The following is a 19,644-nucleotide window of genomic DNA, read 5'->3' on the forward strand; positions in this document are numbered from 1 at the left end:
GGGGGATCCAATCTGCACCAGATCCCCACCACCGGTGCATGTGTGTTTAAACGGAAATCCTGCAGGACCGCCGGATCGACGATCAAGGATCAGAGGTTTATGCGCCGAAGGTGTGACCTACCGATCTATATCTGTTTCCGTATACTCAAACTTATATATTTAAAATGTCAATATTCATTCAAATCTTATCCGACACAACTCGATAATATCTGTATCCAATTTGAACGAAGAGAAAATATGAAAAGAAAAATATGTTCGTATCCGATTCAATTACACTTCTAGTATCAATTACATTTCTAGTACAGACGTTTTGGAGAAGCCAATTTTTTTTTATTTTTCTTAGAAAGCTGTTACCGTTACTACTTTATTACTTAGATGAGAGAGAGAAAGCGCGCAAGAAAGACAGAAAGACGACACTGTAGTGACTAGTGTGAGAGAGAGCTAGATACAGATAGAGATGGAGGTGGAGTGGAGGTGGGCTTGGTGGGACCCGATAGATGTCCGCGGGTCCGGCCACGGCGAGGCCAGTGACTCATGATCCTCCTCTATTTAAGCTGGCGTCCTTCACTCGCTCGTCACTCACAAAGAAGCCGGGGACGGAGAGCAGAGAGCTTCAGCGCAACTGTGCTCAATCGTTTCTTCGTCTTTAGTTGGTGCTTGGTCTCCCTCCGTCCTCTGTTTCCCAAACAGAGGTGTCTCAGCTGACTCTTTTGCTTGCTAGCAAAATAGCACACTCTCTCTCTAGAGCTGAGCACCACCTTGCTGAAGGCAGCTAGCTAGCGACGACCATGGTCTCCTCGGACACCATCCGCACGGCCATCGGCGTCATCGGTGGGTAGTAGTCAATACCTGCTTAGTATGTCTTTCTCTCTCTCTCTCTCGCCAACAAGCTTGCTTGAAACATGTCCCGGTACTCGTCAACGCAAAGCATTATTTATGTGCATGTCAGGATTAATTTCGTGGAGGCAGGCCTACTCATTTTCCTTCCCATATGCTGCTTGTTCATATATAGGACTAATTTGCCCCAAATTAAAGTTCAATTGGTGAATTTTTTTCTATTTGTTGCCACAAAGGAAAGGACGGGCTATATATATTATATACTCACTTTTGGGTTTCTTTTCTGGTATGGGTGTCTCGCAGGCAATGGGACCGCCCTGGTGCTCTTCCTCTCCCCGGTGTAAGAACAGCCAATTAATACAGATACTCATACAACATGTGTGTGTGTTTGAAGGAGGATGTACGTACTAACCGAAGGACGTATTATACAACGTACGTACGTACGTACGAACATGCAGGCCTACGTTCATCCGCATCTGGAAGAAGGGGTCGGTGGAGCAGTACTCGCCGATCCCGTACGTGGCGACGCTGCTGAACTGCATGATGTGGGTGTTGTACGGGCTGCCGCTGGTGCACCCGCACAGCATGCTGGTGATCACCATCAACGGCACCGGCATGCTCATCCAGCTGACCTACGTGGCGCTCTTCCTCGTCTACTCCGCGGGGGCGGCGCGCCGCAAGGTGTCCCTCCTGCTGGCCGCCGAGGTCGCCTTCGTCGGCGCCGTCGCCGCGCTGGTGCTCGCCCTGGCGCACACCCACGAGCGCAGGTCCATGGTGGTCGGCATCCTCTGCGTCCTCTTCGGCACCGGCATGTACGCCGCGCCGCTCTCCGTCATGGTAAGTACTGTAGTATATGTATGCCTTTGTTCCTACATGTACGCCGCGCCTAATGCCCTTCTTTTAATTTGTTACCCTCGTATGATGCGTGCGTGCGTGGATCAGAAAATGGTGATCCAGACGAAGAGCGTGGAGTACATGCCGCTGTTCCTGTCACTGGCTTCCCTGGTGAACGGCATCTGCTGGACCGCCTACGCGCTCATCCGCTTCGACCTCTACATCACCGTAAGCAACTACAACCCTGCTGGACCTGGACATGGCACGCGCGCCTGTCCGCCGCACATGTACAGTACGATTCCTATCCTGTGCAGTTAGATCATATCACCCGGTTCAAATGCCCATCTATCCAGCGGGCGGCGACCATGCCGCACAGGCACGCATGCAGCAGCAGCAGTACTGCAGCTTGCGCCTGCTTGCTGCTGTAGGCAAAAGCTGGGAGAGACGACAGGCCAATTCAAGTTGGTAGGTACCGGGCGAGCTACTAGCTAGCACTAGCAGCAGCGGGCGGTGCAGTGCAGTGCGGCTGCCGCCCTTGGCCTTTTGCCCCCAAATGCATGCGACGACACCACGCTTTGCGGCTTGTGAGTTCGTTCGAGCGCGCGCCTGCCGACCTCAACAGAGAAGGCGATCCCGTGAACTATGAATGGATGACCTTGTCTAGTTGTCTTTGAGCTTTGACTCTCCATCTCATCTGACCGCCAGCGAGCTCCATTCAGTTCCTTGGATGCGTCGTCCAGCCGCCCAGGACCGCCCGCCCGATCGCATCAAATCCAAAGGCGGTGGTGATGGGTACGGGTCCAGCTAGCCACGCAAGGCACCAACCATATAGCCCACAGCACGCGGCCGCGGCCCGCGGGCAGGCGGACGGAACCGAAGCGACGATTGCTTGCTTACTTGCTTTCTCTTTTCGGCTGGAGCGCCCGGTCCTGTACGTCCGTGTCCTAGGCATATCGTCGTGCTACATCATTGGCTAGCTGATGGCAACGTGCAACGATTATTTGCATGTCGCGATCGCACAGCACAACTCGACACTATCAATCAGCCGTTGAAGCCAGCCGAACAAGACTGGCCGTCCATGCATGTCCGTTCCAGCCGAGCGACACGAGTGTCCCGATCGAGTCACTCACTCATCTTTGTGTGTCCGGCCGGCCGGTGGTGTGCACGTACCGGCCGGCCACTGCCACTGGCATGCCGCTGCACCTGCACCTGCACAGCTATCTATCTCCTCGCTCGCTCTCCTCTCTGATCGATGTTCCCGATGCGACCAACCTCACTTGCAACTTGCAAGCCGTCATCATTATTATCAGATCGGCGAGAGAGGTGGATCCATCCATGGACGTACGGACGCGTCTGTCCCCGTTCTAGCTGCGCGCTGTTCTGTGCATGCATCTGACGTACGACGACCGACGGCTTCGGCACGCGGATCCACAAAACACGACGACACCATCTTTATCCGTAACCCGTAGCCGTAGGAGTAGGACACTGCCACTCAGCTCCTACACGGAGGACACACGCTAGCTAGTCTCCTCTGCTGCTAACTATGCTAGTTTGCATTGCATACTATACTACTCTGTTATTTCTGGCTCCTCGTCGTCATCTTGTACATGTACTTACTGATCATGCATGCATCCACCTATATTTGATCTCGCCTGCAGATCCCCAACGGGCTGGGCGTGCTGTTCGCGCTGGCGCAGCTGCTCCTGTACGCCATCTACTACAAGAACACCCAGAAGATCGTGGAGGCACGCAAGCGCAAGGCGGGCCAGGTCGCCATGACGGAGGTGGTCGTCGACGGCAGCAGGGCCTCCAACAACAACAACAACGGCGGCAGCGGCACCTACTGATGATGATGAGTACGACGTAATATTGTGCATGGTGACCACGCCAACACAACACCAAGCAACACGGGGGGCCAACGCCAACGCCGTGTGTATCTAGCACTAGCAAGCGTCCTTCTTCCTGACGAAGGGATGATCTATGCATCTTAAGCAGCCGTCGTCTTCTTCTTCTTCTTCTGTTAATCCCTAGCTTTTATTTTCTCCATGCTTCCTAGTAACGAAGCTTTGCCCACTGATTATTAGTACTTATATGTTGAATCATAATATTACGACCTCGGCAGCCCAAACACTTCTCTTAATCCATCTAATCAATAGACCTTAGCCAAGTCAACTTAATCAATTGACTGATAGTACTGCTTGACTATGATATGACCTTGGCAACATGAGCTTTCTTTTGCTTAATGCTTCAAAAGAGTGCCCGCGCGCTCGCTGACAGAGTGAGGAGTTGCTTTATTTCTTCAAATTAAAAGCGGCATTTCGAGGACTTCGCGGGAGGAGCACCTCCTTTTTCAGCCGATATATACTGTAAAATTGCTCCTGAAGCTATCCGTGAATCTGTATCCTAGGCTCAAAAAAAATATAGCACACCCATCATCTTTATAAAAATATGTCAAGTTTAATCTAGACTGCTAGATCATAAAATTGATTACATCTCGATGTCAACAAGCATATCGCGATGTGTGTTCGGCAATAAACCTAGAAAGAATATTTAAAAACTTAAATCCAGATGTACAGAACAAGTCATCTAACCCATGTGTGTTCCTACGGTTATCATTTACGACAGAATGTAGTGTATAAAACATAAAGACGTATATTCTATTAACTAGGTGAGTGTCGATGTGTGTTGTCGCTGCAAGATGTATCGTCGGTGGTGCTCTCTGCGGCAGCGCGGACGGTCTGCAACCCTACGGCAAGAGCAGGTCTTCCCTACGTCATTGAGCCAGATGGTTCACCCGTGCGCAGGGTGATACGACGATCGTCAAGAGCACCTGGATCTCGTCTCCTAGGAGGGACCCCATCAGGGAGGAGAGATTCTAGGGTTTGTCTTGAGGTCGACGAGCTACCCAAGATACCTCCGGACAACGTAGAGTCGAATATAGGTGAAGATGGAGATGAAGAAGGCTACATTACTACTACTCCTAGTGCAAAAAGTAAAGGAATGGAATATAGATTGATTGGTTCAATCATTGGTGCCCACAATCGACCGTACCCCTTCATATATATAACAGAGGTTTGGACCCGTTTCTAGGCATTTCTCAACCGAATCTGCGGATTTAGATGGAGAAGCACACACGGAAAAAGGAACTAAATCACCTGTTCTGATCTACTCGCAGACCATCCGTGGCCCGAATTGTCTGATCATAGAGCCGGACCGTTCAGCCTCTCCAGGTGGCACATATGGTGCTCAACATATGCCACTGCCTTTTAGGGAAGCTGAGCTAACCAAAAGCACCTGATACAAGGCATTGGTAACCTGATCTGTGAACATTGGTTTTCTAAGCATCTTATCATACACTTGGATGATATTGCTTCAGGAAATGGCCATTCAACGCCTTAGGCAGCTCATCTCCTTGCAAAGGCTGCAACATTTACACAATATTAGATATTACTTATGTAACTCTGCAAGGCCCTTTCTAGCTTGGGGACCATTTGCTGAACTTTCGGTCCATGCTCATTAATGGCAAGACTATTTTCCAGACAAGATCTTTAACTTAGAATGACTTAGCTTTTACCTTCTTATTATAGGCCTCAAAGACTATGACCTTGTCCTTCTTGAGCTCCCTTAGAGCCATCATCCTCTTGTCGGTCACCTCATCAATGTTGTCCATCATAATATTATGGTAGTCACTAACAGTTAGGTCATTTTGCCTAGCAATTCCGATAGCATTTAGGCTTATCTCCACAGGCAAAACATCTTACTGTCCATATATACAAGCTCAAAAGGAGACACTTTAGTAGCATGATATTTATATATTCTATGAGCCCACAAAGCTTTAGATAACACCTTGTGTCAATGCCTAGGGTGATCAGCTATCTTATTTTTAATAAAGACCGATCAAAGTCCTATTACTTGACTCGGCCTAACCATTGGCCTGAGCATAATATGGAGAAGAATTGAGAAATTTAATCTTATATAGTTCAGCAAACTCGCATACCTCCTTTGATATGAAAGAAGTCCCCTGATCGGTGATGAAATGTTTAGATATTCTATGAGCCCACAAAGCCTTAGATAACACATTGTGTCAATGCCTAGGGTGATCAGCTATATTATTTTTAATAAGACCGATCAAAGTCCTATTACTTGACTTGGCCTGTCCATTGGCCTGAGCATAATATGGAGAAAAATTGAGAAATTTAATCTTATATAATTCAGTAAACTCATGTACCTCCTTTGATATGAAAGAAGTCCCCTGATCGGTGATGAAAGTCTAGGAATGCTGAATCTATGAATAATATGTTTGGTCACAAACTCAACCACCTCTATGTGTGTCATGCTTTTCAGAGAAATGACTTCTGTCCATTTAGTGAAGTGGTCTGTGGCAACTAGAACAAACTGATGCCCTTTCGATGATGAAGGATGAATCTCCCTTACAAAGTCTAAACCCCATCCCCTGAAAGGCCAATGTTTAATAATAGGATGTAGTTCAGCGACATGCACCAATTTTAGATCACCGAACTTTCGACATACTTGACAACCTTTGTAATACTTAAAACAACCGATTATCAAGTCAGGACAATATAAACTAGATCTCCTTAAAAGCCACTTCATCTTAGTAGCTGATTGATGAGTACCACAAATGCCTTCATGTACTTCGGGCATAGCTAATGTGGCGTCATCAGGGCCTAAACACATAAGCAAATATCGTTAGGAGTTCGGCAATATTGTTCATCACCGATAAGAACATATTTAAAAGCCATCCACTGAGTACCTCTATCTTTATTTACACTTGGGTTACGTAGGTATGTGATTAAAGGTGTTCTCCAATCAACTGCATCGGTTGTGTCATGAACCGAATTGAACAGGGTGATGCCTCTAATGACGTTGGATGATATGCGGCTGAGGGCCAGATGGTCCGACGCTATCACTGACGGTCTGGGGCTCAAAGCTAGACGGTCCGCGACTTGGGAACTCAGTGCTCCTCTGGTTATCAGATTTTCAAAAACTTGAAATTTCCAGCAGGGCCTCTTTAAACAACCGAGGTACCTTTAAAAAACTATACACACTCTTTAAAGTGGGACCCCCTCTCCGCGCGAGCTGGGAACCGATATTCGATTAGTGCCAGTGGGTTCTCATCCAAGCAGAATCAAGGAGGCCATGGACAACGCTTTTCTAAGGCGGATTGTATACACATCCGGCCTCACCAGCTCACGTTATCCGATAACCCGAGGCTTCTTGCGCTAAGTCATTTGCTCTGAAATTCTCAGCTCTGGATATATGTTGAATGTCAAATTCATCAAAGGAATGTATTATGTCCGAACATTTTCTGAGATAATCATGCAAAATACCATCTCAACATTGATATGTTCTCAAAATTTGTTGGACAACTAGCTGAGAATCACCAAATACATTTATATGTTTTACTCCCATGTAATATAATAGCTCTAAACTAAACAAGGGAGCTTTGTATCCGGTTTGATTTTTAGTGCAATGAACTTCCAATCGGCTAGACAAGTCAAAAGTGGCAATCCTTGGTGAAACAAGCACGATGCCAATCCCTTGTCCTTCATTGCAAACTGATCCTTCAAAATACAGAGTCTAGGGAGTAATGTTTATATACGTAATTTCTAACTCATAAGTATCATTAATTCGATGTTCTACAATAAAATCTACTACAATTTGGCCTTTCATGGATGTCAAAGATTCATTTGCCAAGTAATACTCTATTAGTGCATAAGCCCATTTACCAATCCTACCACTCATGATTGGTTTTGCAACATATGTTTGATCATACCAATTTGACAAGAAACAATATAGGAGCTAGACAAAAGATAATATCAAAGTTTGGTGCATGCATAAAACAGACATAGAGATAATTTTTCAATAAAGGTGTACCTTGTTTCAGCATCCACCAATCTTCAGCTTAAATAAGTTATGACATGCTCCTTTCCTTCATCCTCCTGGGTCAGAACAACTTCGATGATCTTATCTTTAGCTGCAATATATAACCTAAAAGGGGTACCACTCTTTGGTGCTTTTAGCTCTGAAACTGGGGATAAGTAATCCTTAATAAGATCAAAAGCACGATGTTGTTCTGCCACCAAATGATGTTGGCATTACCCTTGAGCTGAAGAATAGGAGTAAAAGCATTAATCTTCCCTACAAGATTAGAAATAAATGTCCATAAATAATTTACTTTGTCGAGAAACTTTTGTATTTCAAGCTTACTAGTAGGAGCCCCTATGTTCCGAATAGCTCTTATTCGGTTGGGATCAACTTCTATGCCATGTTCATGAATTGTAAATCCTAAGAACCTACCAGCCGACACACCAAAGGCACACTTGTATGGGTTTATTTTTAGCCCATACCTACTAAAAGTCGCCTAGAGGGGGGGGTGAATAGACGAAATCTGAAAATTATAAACTTTGAATACGCACTTCGCTCGAGGTTAGGGTTAGAAATAAATAATAGTGAATTCAGAGTGCGGAAGATAATTCTTCTTGCTATGAGTTGCTCAATCAATGCAGATAACTTTGGAAGCAAACTCAAACCAATGTGAGCAAGAGAACGTCTAGTGAGAGGGGAGAGGGAAGAAACAAATAGAATTGTGAAGATCAACACAAGTGAACAGAGCGATTTGTTTCTCGAGGTTCGGTTCCAAAAAATCTACTCCCCGTTGAGGAGGCCACAAAGGCCAGGTCTATTTCAACCCTTTCCCTCTCTCAATCAGTCACTTAGACTGGTCGAGTGCTTCTTCTTAATCACATGGGTCACTAAGACCCCGCAAGGATCACCACACAATTAGGTGTCTCTTGCTTGCTTTACAAAAACAGTTGGAAAGTTTTGAAGGTGAAGAAGAAAGCAACCAAGCAACAAGACTACAAGAGCAACAAAAGAAACACAAATCACCATCCCTCAAGTCACTAAACACTTTTGATCACTTGACTTGATTTTGGAACTTAGAGAGGATTGAAGGCTTTGATTATGTCATTGGAGTGTATTCTTTGCTCTTGTATTGAATGAAGAGTGTGGGATGCTTGGATGGCTTGAATGGAGGTGGTTGGGGGGTATTTATAGCCCTAATCACTATTCTAGTTGTTGGCTGACTGCTCTATCGATGAGCACACCAGACTGCCCGGTGGTGCACCGGACAGACACTGTTCACTGTCCGGTGAGTGCTATGTCAGCCGACCGTTGAGGTTTGGAGCTATTGACCGTTGAATACCTCTATCCTTTTGCTGCACCGAATAGTCTGGTGGCACACCGGACAGTCCGGTGCGATTTGACATCGCAAACTGTATTCTGACCTCTGACGGACAGAGTGCTCCGCAGTCGACCGTTGGCGAAGATGACCATTGCTCCATTGTCTCACCGGACAGTCCGGTGGTGCACCGGATAGTCTGATAAATTTTAGTGGACGAGCGCTGAGAAAACCCAAGAGCGACCAGTTCACAGAGTGCTCCAGCCAGGGCACCAGACAGTGGCTGGTGCGCCATAGGTTGTAGCCATCCTGTTTTGCTCCGAACGAGTAGAATTCCTCCAATGTCATTTTCTTTTTATGTTTATGTGAACTTTATGCACCTGAGAAAAATATCCACTAGGCAAACTAATAAGTCCATATGGTTTGTGATGGACATCAAACACCAAAATCGATTATAGGAAATGTTGAGGCATTTCCCTTTCACCTACGCATCTTATCAAAGGCTCTGCACAAATCAGCTAGACGAGAATCAAATGTAGCCGATTTTACTACTATATCATCTATATAGACTTCCACAATGTTTCCTAGCAACTCATGGAAGATCATATTCATAGTCCTTTGATAAGTGGCACCAACATTCTTTAACCCAAATGTCATAACGACCCACTCAAATAAATTAATAAAGCTTGGACATATAAAGGTTGTTTTGGAAGCATCTTCTTCGACCATAATGATTTGGTTATATCCATCATTCCCATCAAGAAAGCTAATGACTTTATTTCCTAATGCATTATTAATTAAAATGTTGGCTACAGGCATAGGATATTCATTCTTAGGACTTGCTCTATTCAAATTATGGAAATCAATGCATACTTTGAGCTTCCAAGAGTCTTTGTTTTCCACAGACACAATATTAGAAACCCATTCTACATATCTACAAGGTCTAATAAAGTTAGCCTCTAAGAGCCGGTGGATTTCGTCCTTGATCCTTGGATGCAAGTCAGGACGAAATGGTCTTGGCTTTTGCTTGAATGATCTGAAACCTGGTTTGATTGGTAACCGATGCTCAACTAGCTTGCAGCTTAAGCTAGGCATCTCAGTATAACTCCAAGCAAAACTATCAGAGTATTCTTCTAATAATCTGATCATTTTACTCCTAGAATCGAATTTCAGATTCATGTTTACAAAAGTCAGCCTTGGAGTACTACCGTCTCATATGTCAACTTATTCTAAAAGATCAACCGATGTAAACCCCTGACATAACTTGTCTAAATTATAAACTCCTCTATTGTGCTAACATCAGAGGAGAACATTGCCCTCTATGGGGTGGTGGACTGTCTGGCCATGGGGGTCAGACAGTCTATGGGAGTTTGCGCACTTTAGCCCTCTCTACTGGACTCCAGACCGTCCAGCCTCAGGGGGCGGACCACCCGTGGGAGGGTCCATGGACTGCAGCCCTCTCTACTGGACTCTAGACTGTCCGACCTCGGGGCCCGGACCGTTCGCGACCTGATATGATTTTTTGTGTGTGCATCATTATTCACTTATGGTTTAGTCAATTTTCTATCAGCTCTAACATTATAGGAGTGAAGCCTTCCCTGCATACACTTATGAACTGGTAATCTAAAAAATTGACTTCTGTCAAAGATTTTGCAGTCTCATAAGTCCAAAGTATAGGGACATCACCCACAACAATACAAGCCGTTGCGTCTGCATGCGTTGTTTCTACTTCATTGCCGACCCATTGTAATAATATTTGATGTACAGTAGAAGGCACACATTGATTGGTGTGAATCCAATCTGTGCCTAAGATAATACTATAATTTCCCTCTACTTCGTTGACGAAGAAGGCAACAACGAGGGTCTTTGTCTCGATGGTTAACTCAACAGATATGAAACCCTTCGCCTCGATTGGATTGTTGCACCCAACACCACTAAGTATCATGTTGGTCCTGATCAGGTCGCTATCTTGCTTACCTAGCTTTCTGTACAATGAGTAAGGCATTAAATTTACGGTTCCTCCTCCATCAATCAGAATCCTAGAAATCAGTGTCCCATCAATGTGGCTGCGCACATAGAGCGTTTTCAAATGATTGAACAATTCTTTGGGTTTGGGAAGATCATGTCTTTAGGACCGAAATCAAACTGAGCAACTACAGTTTCATCATCAACGATAATATTATAATCGGCAGAAAATGTAACTACATTAACTTTCATACATGCGTGCTGCTGCAAGACTTCGTAATCCACCGTGTTTTCTCCCAATAGGTCATCATTGTCGTCGCAATCCAGGTCCATAGGGATCAGAGAGTCTTCGAGAGCTTCCTAGTGGGGTGCGGACAGTCCTATCACTGGGGCCGGATGGTCCATCGTAGATCCGGATGGTTCGGACGCTAGGGCTAGATGGTTCGCCGTCTCTGCAGGAACCTGTACAATTGTATTTGTATTTTGATTTTATGGCTGTCTGTTCATTTGTGTTAGTTTCAGCGGCCTTTGGTCTCCATATTTACTTTTTATGGTGGTAGGGACTATAGATGTGTATCATTAAATATCTTCTCCTCCTCTTGTCTTCCTTCTTTTTCTCTCAGGCTCTGCAACTTGCGCTTTTGAGAGTGCGATAGTCCCGATGGGCACCATCAGGGCATGGAGTATTTTAGGGTCAATTGTTTTAGTAGTAGCAATTTTATCTTTCTCTTTTTTTTACTTTCGGTAGATTTAACAAAGATCATCAGTCCTTCATTATCACCATTAATAATGACCTCTATTTTGTCAATTTTAATGATGTCACTAGGTGTTGTCCTCTTTCTTGCCTTGGAACTTGTGGCCAATTCTACAGTTGTGGGAGTTCTCTCCCTATGCCTCCAGACGGACCAGTCGACTTTTGGGGCCGAATATTCCGATAGTCTTGCTGGGACTATCTATAATGACCGGATTGAGGGCGACTTAATCGGTCTTGTACCGGTGGGGCTAGCCTATCAAACAAAGATGTTTGGGTGCCCCCAAGCCGGGTATGGTGGCATCCTAGAAGGATATTGTGGGTATATCATGAGCATTTCCCATATTTGGGTTGGCGGGTATGGTAGAGGTGGGCATATATGAGGGTATGAGAATTGAGTTGGGTATGACATGGGTGGATGTTGGGGTGGAGGCATCCATGCTGGTGATGTGAGTTATGTATTTAGGACTAATTGAATAAAATTTCTGCCCGATTAATATGGCCTTATTTGTTGAGATGAATCAATTTTTTCTCCTGCATCTACCGGGCGGGCGAGTAGGGTCGCTTTGTGTAGCATCCCAAAAATTCAAATCTTGGAATTTTCTCAAACTCGCTCTAAATTCAAAATGAATTTCAAATTTCGTTTCAAAATGTTTGTTTGCAAGTTGATATTAACAAATAAATTATAGTGGTCTATATTCTCTCCAAAATCCTCCTCAAAATATTCTACAAATATTTCCCCAGTGATCACCCTCAATTTCTTTTCAGAAATACTGCCCAGATATTTCCCCAGTGATCCCCCTCAAGTTGTTTCCAGAAATATTGCCCAGATATTCCACCGATATATCTCCAAGTATTTTCCTCTTGAGAAATACCTTCAGAATCATTTTTCAAGTCCCTATAAATATTTTCTTCATAACTTTCTTCATGCTCATACGTATATGTATGCCTCCAGTGTCATACGGTGAGCTCTACAAGCTAATCTCACTTATACAAGACAAATACATGCTAATCTCTCACTAATCCTCTCATCCTCCCACTAATCCTCTCATCCCTCCCCCTAATCCCCCCACCATGGCTATAAATAGAGGGGCAAGGGCCTCCTCTCATCCCACCCCAAGCCATTTCATGGCAACTCTCTTCCCCCCCCCACACACCCACTCCATGTTCCACACAAGCACACACTAGCACAAGAATCGTTCGATCGTTCTTCGATCGTTTGTCCCTTGTTCTTAGTTTGTTTGTTCGTTCGTCTGATCGTTCGATCGTTCGTCCGATCGTTCGTCCGATCGTTCATGGTTCGTTCGTCCGTTCGTCCGATCGTTCGATCGTTCGTCCGTTCGTTCGTCCAAATAATCTTTTTCCTACCGTTATGCTGCCGAAATTCCGATCGTTCGTTCGTTCGATCATTCGATCGTTCATCGTTCGTTCATAGTTCCTATTCACCATCACTACTACTCATCGATGATATCTATGCAACTTTTATTGTCGTCACTATTCATCGTTACTATTCATCGATTAGCCGATCACCCCAAATTTCAACTACTCATACATCGTGTTGTCCAGTCCACCTAAGACCAGCCAGACCCATATTCTAGTCATACGAACTCCGGTGACTGTGATTTTCCTTCCAGTGGGAACTTCCCATCTGGTCACCCATCTCAGGTTCCTCCAAGTTGAACACGCTTAACTTTGAGATTCCTTCGAACCAGGCTCCCAAACTCAGATTCCAATAATTCTCGTTTCTAAATTCTTATCAAACTATTCCCTATCCAACCATGTCATCCCTTAAGCATGGTCCATATTCCAGAAAACTCCCAAAATACTCTTGTCCCATATTCTGCCTATAACTCTCCTGTTCATACTAAGTCAGACGATTCATTCGTCACTATTCTCACCAACAGTGAACTTCACTGTGCTACACCACATACACCCAGCTATAAATAGACCCAGCTACCCTCTCCCTCTCCACACACACTCAACACCCTCAGCCAAGGCAAATACCCCACCCACTCAGTTACTCTGCTCTGCCGGCTACACGCATAGTGTCGCTTCGCCTCCAGTCCACCCTTCTGGTAAGCACCTCCGCTCCACCACTAGTAGTATCTCAACACCACATGACACAAATTCTACTCAAGACTCTACCCATCCATATATCGCTATCCTGACTACTATACTAAATATTTGTTGGTATACTTGTTGGTTTGTATGTTTGCTTGTTCATGTTGCATAGTTATCGGAGCGTTCGTGCCATCTCGTGGAGGCCAGATCCGCAAGTCTACCCTAGGCGGTGGAGCCAGAAGCCAGTTCCGCGAGATCCCCTTCCCCCTTCGCCGAATAAGCACGGTAAGCTCACTGGATCCCTTTGATGCATAAATTACCTATGATTTTTCAACCACAACCCTCAGCCTGTTATTTTATGCATGATATGATTTTGAGACAAGTTATTATGGCCACCCAAGCCGCTTGCCGCAATCAATCCTTAATATATTTGTTACAAATGATTTGAGAAAAGGTGTGAGTTTTTCAAAAGAAAATGCTTTTCAAAATGTGTATGATGAAGGGTTTTCACCCTTATCACCTTTGAGTAGGGATGATCAGGGACTCCCTGGTTTAGGGGAGGGCCTAAGGTGATGGCTCAACTGGTTTAGGCGTGAGCAGAAGGATTGTCCCCTCATATAAGGACAGGTTTGTCATCTTTCACTACCTGTACTCATGATAAGTACAACCACTCGAGACTGTGTGGGCAGTCACTCAATCTGAACTCGTACGGTCCAACCCCAGGGTTATGAAGGCTGGGGAGCACCGGGAGGATAAGGAGGAGGAATGTTTTGTCCTGTTTTGACATGGCGGTGGCCTGACTCCTTCCGGTATAACCGTTAAGGTTAGGATGTGCGAGGAAAGAAAGAGATTTGGATTCGGATCTCATTGGCCATGAGATCGCAGAGCCGGACTAGTGGGTAAAGTGTACCCCTCTACGCAGAGTTCAAACCTATTCGAATAGTCTGTGTCCACAGGAATGGGCGAGTCTGGTATGGTATGGCAATTAATGCTTTGTTTTTCCAAATAAAGAGATGCTTTTGAAAAGTGGTTTTTAAAAGGTCTGGCTGTAGAACCGTGAGCTATGGTGGACGGGAAGTCCAGTAGCTGTTTTTGGAAATGAAAACCAGTGGGAAACTGCTGAGATACCTGGATGGTTTAGTCTAGGGGATTTTGTTATAATACTGAAAAACTTTCTGCTCCTTTTGGAGAGGATGCGCTTTGCAAAAGTACAAAATGTTTTTCAAAACAACCCTGCATAAATATTGTTGTTTCTACAAAATATTCTGAGCTCCACATATTCCATGCATTATATCTGATTTCCCCATTCCGCGGGTGAAGGTGGGCTGCTGAGTACGTTTGTACTCACCCTTGCTTATTTGTTGTTTTTTAAAAAAAAGGAGATCGGGTAAGAGTTACGACTGTTCCCAACCTTGCCTGTGGCTGTTGGACCGCTGAATTGCTTCGCTGCGTATATCGGGCTGCTTTCGCCCCACTCTGATGATATGTCCCGAGTTGTGGACCAACTCTTAAAGTTGTTCGCCACCTTTATAGGTTTGTCTCGTTTATGCAGTTCTGGAACTATCTGATGTATAAATTTGTTTACTAGCCTCCTGGGACTAGTAATTGTATCACATTTGAGTCCTAGAGGATTGGGGACGCTTCAGGTGGTATCAGAGCTGTTAGGTTGGCCGCAGGACGTAACCCTTAGCCTGATCAAAAGTTTTTGAGTCCAAACTATTTTCTTAAAAAAATCTTGCTCTCATCCCTTCATTTCAAAAATGCTTTCCCCCTTTCCTTCTCTCAGAAGTCAGATGGAGGTTCGCTGCCAAACCAGCTTTTGCCAGAATGAAGATGGTTTCCCCAAGTTGCTGAGAGCATGCACAGTTCGCCTCAGAATCAGGAGCCAGCCAGAGTATGATGGTCGTGAATTCGTCGAGCATGGCACAGAGAAGTGTGTCGTGACTGTATACATTGGATCCAGTCCACACCATGTGGAATGGAGTGTCACTGCTACTGGGCACAGATTCAAAGACACCTGCCAAGTCGTCGCTCGCAAGGCATTGAGGGCCCTGTGTCAGATCTATGAAGTAGAAGTGGTCGACACACCGCTTAGATTCTTTCCGCCCTTTCAGAGAAACCATCCAGTTTGGATGGCCAGGATGCGTGCATTGGAAGAGCAGCAGCTGCTTGAGGATGACCCCACAGTCGTGTACCTCACTGCATACCTGCTCACCCTTGATGCACAGTATGATTTCTTGGCTCGGCACCACCGTCAGATGATTGCCCGAGTAGAAGATGCAAAGAAGCTCAACCGTAAGCTGCATGTGGATCTCACCTCAACCCAAGCCCGTGTAGCTACCTTGGAAAGTCGTGAAGTCATTGCTGTTGAAGCCCTGAAGCAAGCCAAGGATGAGCACGTCCAGAAGTTGATGGAGGCCTACTTGGTAACCCATAACCAACGTAGAGCCCTGCGGATCCAAGAGCCCGCTTCATCCAACCCAGTTCAACCCAGGAGAGTAGAAGACCCCCAGATTCTTGAAGGTCACCCGGTCTCTATCAAAGGAGAGAAGAAAACTGGGGAACCCCCGGAAGGAGCCATAGTCTTGGAAGGAATTCCAGTCTTCCCTCAGGCTATGGATAAGCAAGAGCACCCCGAGTCCTCCCAAGATCCCCCGCTAGAGATGTTTGAACCCCTCACCATGAAGAAGATTCCAGCACCATCCCTTGAAGTCAAGGAAGAAGCTGCAAGCACCTCGCCAGCACCCCCGCCCTCTGAGGAGCTACAAGAGCCAGTCCTGCTTGAAGAAGAGTTCGACCCCGTGTTGCCATCTCAGTCGCTGCCAGAAGAAGTCATCAACATCAGCTCCCTCTTGACCCATCCAGGAGATGTCTCAGATTGAAGTTGTGTGCAAGCCTTGCCAAAAGAGAATTGCCTGGTCTGAAGTTAGTATGCCCAGTCCTCTGCATGCATTGGGTAGTGAAGTTTTTCTTCACTTTGGCTAGAGCCCTGCATGTATGAGAGGTAATCGTGTAGTCTCGTGCCTTGAAAAACTCTATTTGTGTGGCCCCCTAGGGCATTTCAAAATGAATTTCGCTTGATGTTTTCTCCCCTTTTGAGTGCATATGTGATGCTTTAACGTTAGTGCTCATAAGTCACATTTAGCATAGTTCTCAATTCAGAGCTAAGCAATAGTAGTTATGCTTAGCCCCCGAATCTGAGTAGTCCGTGCTTTGGAAAAACTCTATCCTTCCCTTATTCAAAACATTCGATTTGTTTGTGCTTATCATTGCTGAGCTTGTGTGTTTTCTTTTTTAAGAAAGGTTTTCTCTAAAAACATAGATCACAAATTAGATCTAATCCTCACCTTATGCTTCCATTCTCATCTTAACCCATCTCAAGAGAAAAGTGCCTTACCCAAGAAGATACCGGGAAGCTTACCCTTGAAGCATGTAATAAGCTACAGAGGAACCTATCCAGTCGCTCAGTCAAAAGGACCGACCGTGAGAATCAAAGCACTGCCCCTGAGTCAAAGTAAACAGGAAAAGAGGACAGAAGGAGTTATTACCATACAGAGAGGCAAGGTTCTTGGAACCAGAGACCACAAACATCAGGGTCATTGACCCCACCACTCACCCGTGCCCCCCGCACGCGTGCCCGCCTCCATGTGCACCACCACCACCCACGCCCCCTTTGCAGCGCACTACCACCGCCCCACGCCCCCTTTGCAGCGCACTACCACCGCCCCACGCCCACTTTGCAGCACACCCACCGCCACCATTGTCACCGGCAACACCAGGCCCCCCTTTCCCCTTGTCGCACCTGCTGCCTCATGTCACCTGCTCCATCACCGCCACTCCGCACCCGAGCACCACCTCGCATACCGCTCGCCTATAAAACTCCCCCCACCAGCTCCCTCAACTCCCATCTCACTCAAAGCAAAGCACACTCCAGATAAATCCCCTCTGCCAAATCGCAAGCAACTCCATTTTCCACTCCCTCGCCCCTAAGATCACAATGCTTGGTGATTCTTGGGTTGAAGACTGTTGCACATGGTTCATAATCTTTGGTTTCCTCCTTTGTATGATGGTAATACTCATTGATAGAATCCTCCAGTGGGAAGAGCAAAGAGAAAGGAAGGGTCAGTGAAAAGAAGATAGTGAAGAGAAGATGAGAAGAAGGTTGTCCCAGAATCAACCCTGTGTCAGTCATTTCTTCGTAGCCTGCTCATGCAGCAACAGCAGAAGAAGGCCCCGTAACACCCATGTTATGAGGTACTCCAAGGAGTTCAAATCCTCAAGATTCAAGAGTTCTACCCTCATTCATTTTAAGTGGGGTAGTATTCCAGTAAGGTTCCTGCTATGGAGAAAAAAAGAAGAAGGCCCATGGCAAGCTTGTCGAGGACCAGATCATCGAAGCATATAAGTTTCTGGATGAGAAGTGGTCACCCAAGTTTCGTTGATGAAGCACCAGAAGACCAATTAAGGAAGGAATCCATGAGGGAGTTCACAAGAGAAAGGTTTGTGTGTTGGCATCGATGCTTCTTCAATAAGCTAGCTGCCAAGTGAAACCTAGAAGCCTGAAGATGATCTTTGAGTAGCCAGAATCGGCATTTGCAATCGGCAACCAGATGCTCCTCGAAGGCCGGATTTTGTTGAAGTTCCATCTCCTCGAAGAGTCTGCAAAGTGAAGATATGTAGCTGAAGTAAAGCTATACCCATAACCCTTCTGAGCCGAATCTCGAGGACGAGATTCATTTTAAGTTGGGTAGATTTGTAGCATCCCAAAAATTCAAATCTTGGAATTTTCTCAAACTCGCTCTAAATTCAAAATGAATTTCAAATTTCGTTTCAAAATGTTTGTTTGCAAGTTGATATCAACAAATAAATTATAGTGGTCTATATTCTCTCCAAAATCCTCCTCAAAATATTCTACAAATATTTCCCCAGTGATCACCCTCAATTTCTTTTCAGAAATACTGCCCAGATATTTCCCCAGTGATCCCCCTCAAGTTGTTTCCAGAAATATTGCCTAGATATTCCACCTCCAATTATTTTCCTCTTGAGAAATACCTTCAGAATCATTTTTCAAGTCCCTATAAATATTTTCTTCATAACTTTCTTCATGCTCATATGTATATGTATGCCTCCAGTGTCATACGGTGAGCTCTACAAGCTAATCTCACTTATACAAGACAAATACATGCTAATTTCCCACTAATCCTCTCATCCTCCCACTAATCCTCTCATCCCTCCCCCTAATCTCCCCACCATGGCTATAAATAGAGGGGCAAGGGCCTCCTCTCATCCCACCCCAAGCCATTTCATGGCAACTCTCTTCCCCCCCACACACACCCACTCCATGTTCCACACAAGCACACACTAGCACAAGGATCGTTCGATCGTTCTTCGATCGTTCGTCCCTTGTTCTTAGTTTGTTCGCTCATTCGTCCGATCGTTCGTCCGATCGTTCATGGTTCATTCGTCCGATCGTTCGATCGTTCGTCCGTTCGTTCGTCCAAATAATCTTTTTCCTACCGTTATGCTGCCGAAATTCCGATCGTTCGTTCGTTCGATCATTCGATCGTTCATCGTTCGTTCATAGTTCCTATTCATCGTTCATCGTTCGTTCATAGTTCCTATTCATCGTTCATCGTTCGTTCATAGTTCCTATTCATCGTTCTTCCAGATAATCTTTGTCCTGCCGTTATGCTGCCAAAATTCCGATCGTTCGTTCGTCCGATCATTCGATCGTTCGTCCGTTCATCCAAATAATCTTTTTCCTGCCGTTATGCTGCCGAAATTCCGATCGTTCGTTCATTCGATCGATCATTCGATCGTTCATCGTTCGTTCATAGTTCCTATTCATCGTTCATCGTTCGTTCATAGTCCCTATTCATCGTTCTTCCAGATAATCTTTGTCCTGCCATTATGCTGTCGAAATTCCGATCGTTCGTTCGACCGATCATTCAATCGTTCGTTCATTCATAGTTCCCATTCATCGTTCATCGTTCAT

The 19,644-nt window shown here is 45.5% G+C and overlaps 1 protein-coding gene across 1 annotated transcript; it reads left to right on the top strand.

Moving 5' to 3' along the window:
• Positions 1-592: 592 nt before the first annotated feature.
• On the top strand, positions 593-3,852 carry LOC100276360 (uncharacterized). The gene is made up of 5 exons (NM_001374054.1): positions 593-831; positions 1,141-1,177; positions 1,296-1,674; positions 1,780-1,899; positions 3,330-3,852. The coding sequence occupies exons 1-5, from the start codon at positions 789-791 to the stop codon at positions 3,516-3,518; spliced, it is 768 nt and encodes a 255-aa protein (NP_001360983.1). The 5' UTR covers positions 593-788; the 3' UTR covers positions 3,519-3,852.
• The last annotated feature ends 15,792 nt before the right edge of the window (positions 3,853-19,644 follow it).

Source organism: Zea mays, chromosome 5, assembly GCF_902167145.1.
Source record: "Zea mays cultivar B73 chromosome 5, Zm-B73-REFERENCE-NAM-5.0, whole genome shotgun sequence".
In the NCBI taxonomy this organism is placed as follows: domain Eukaryota; kingdom Viridiplantae; phylum Streptophyta; class Magnoliopsida; order Poales; family Poaceae; genus Zea; species Zea mays.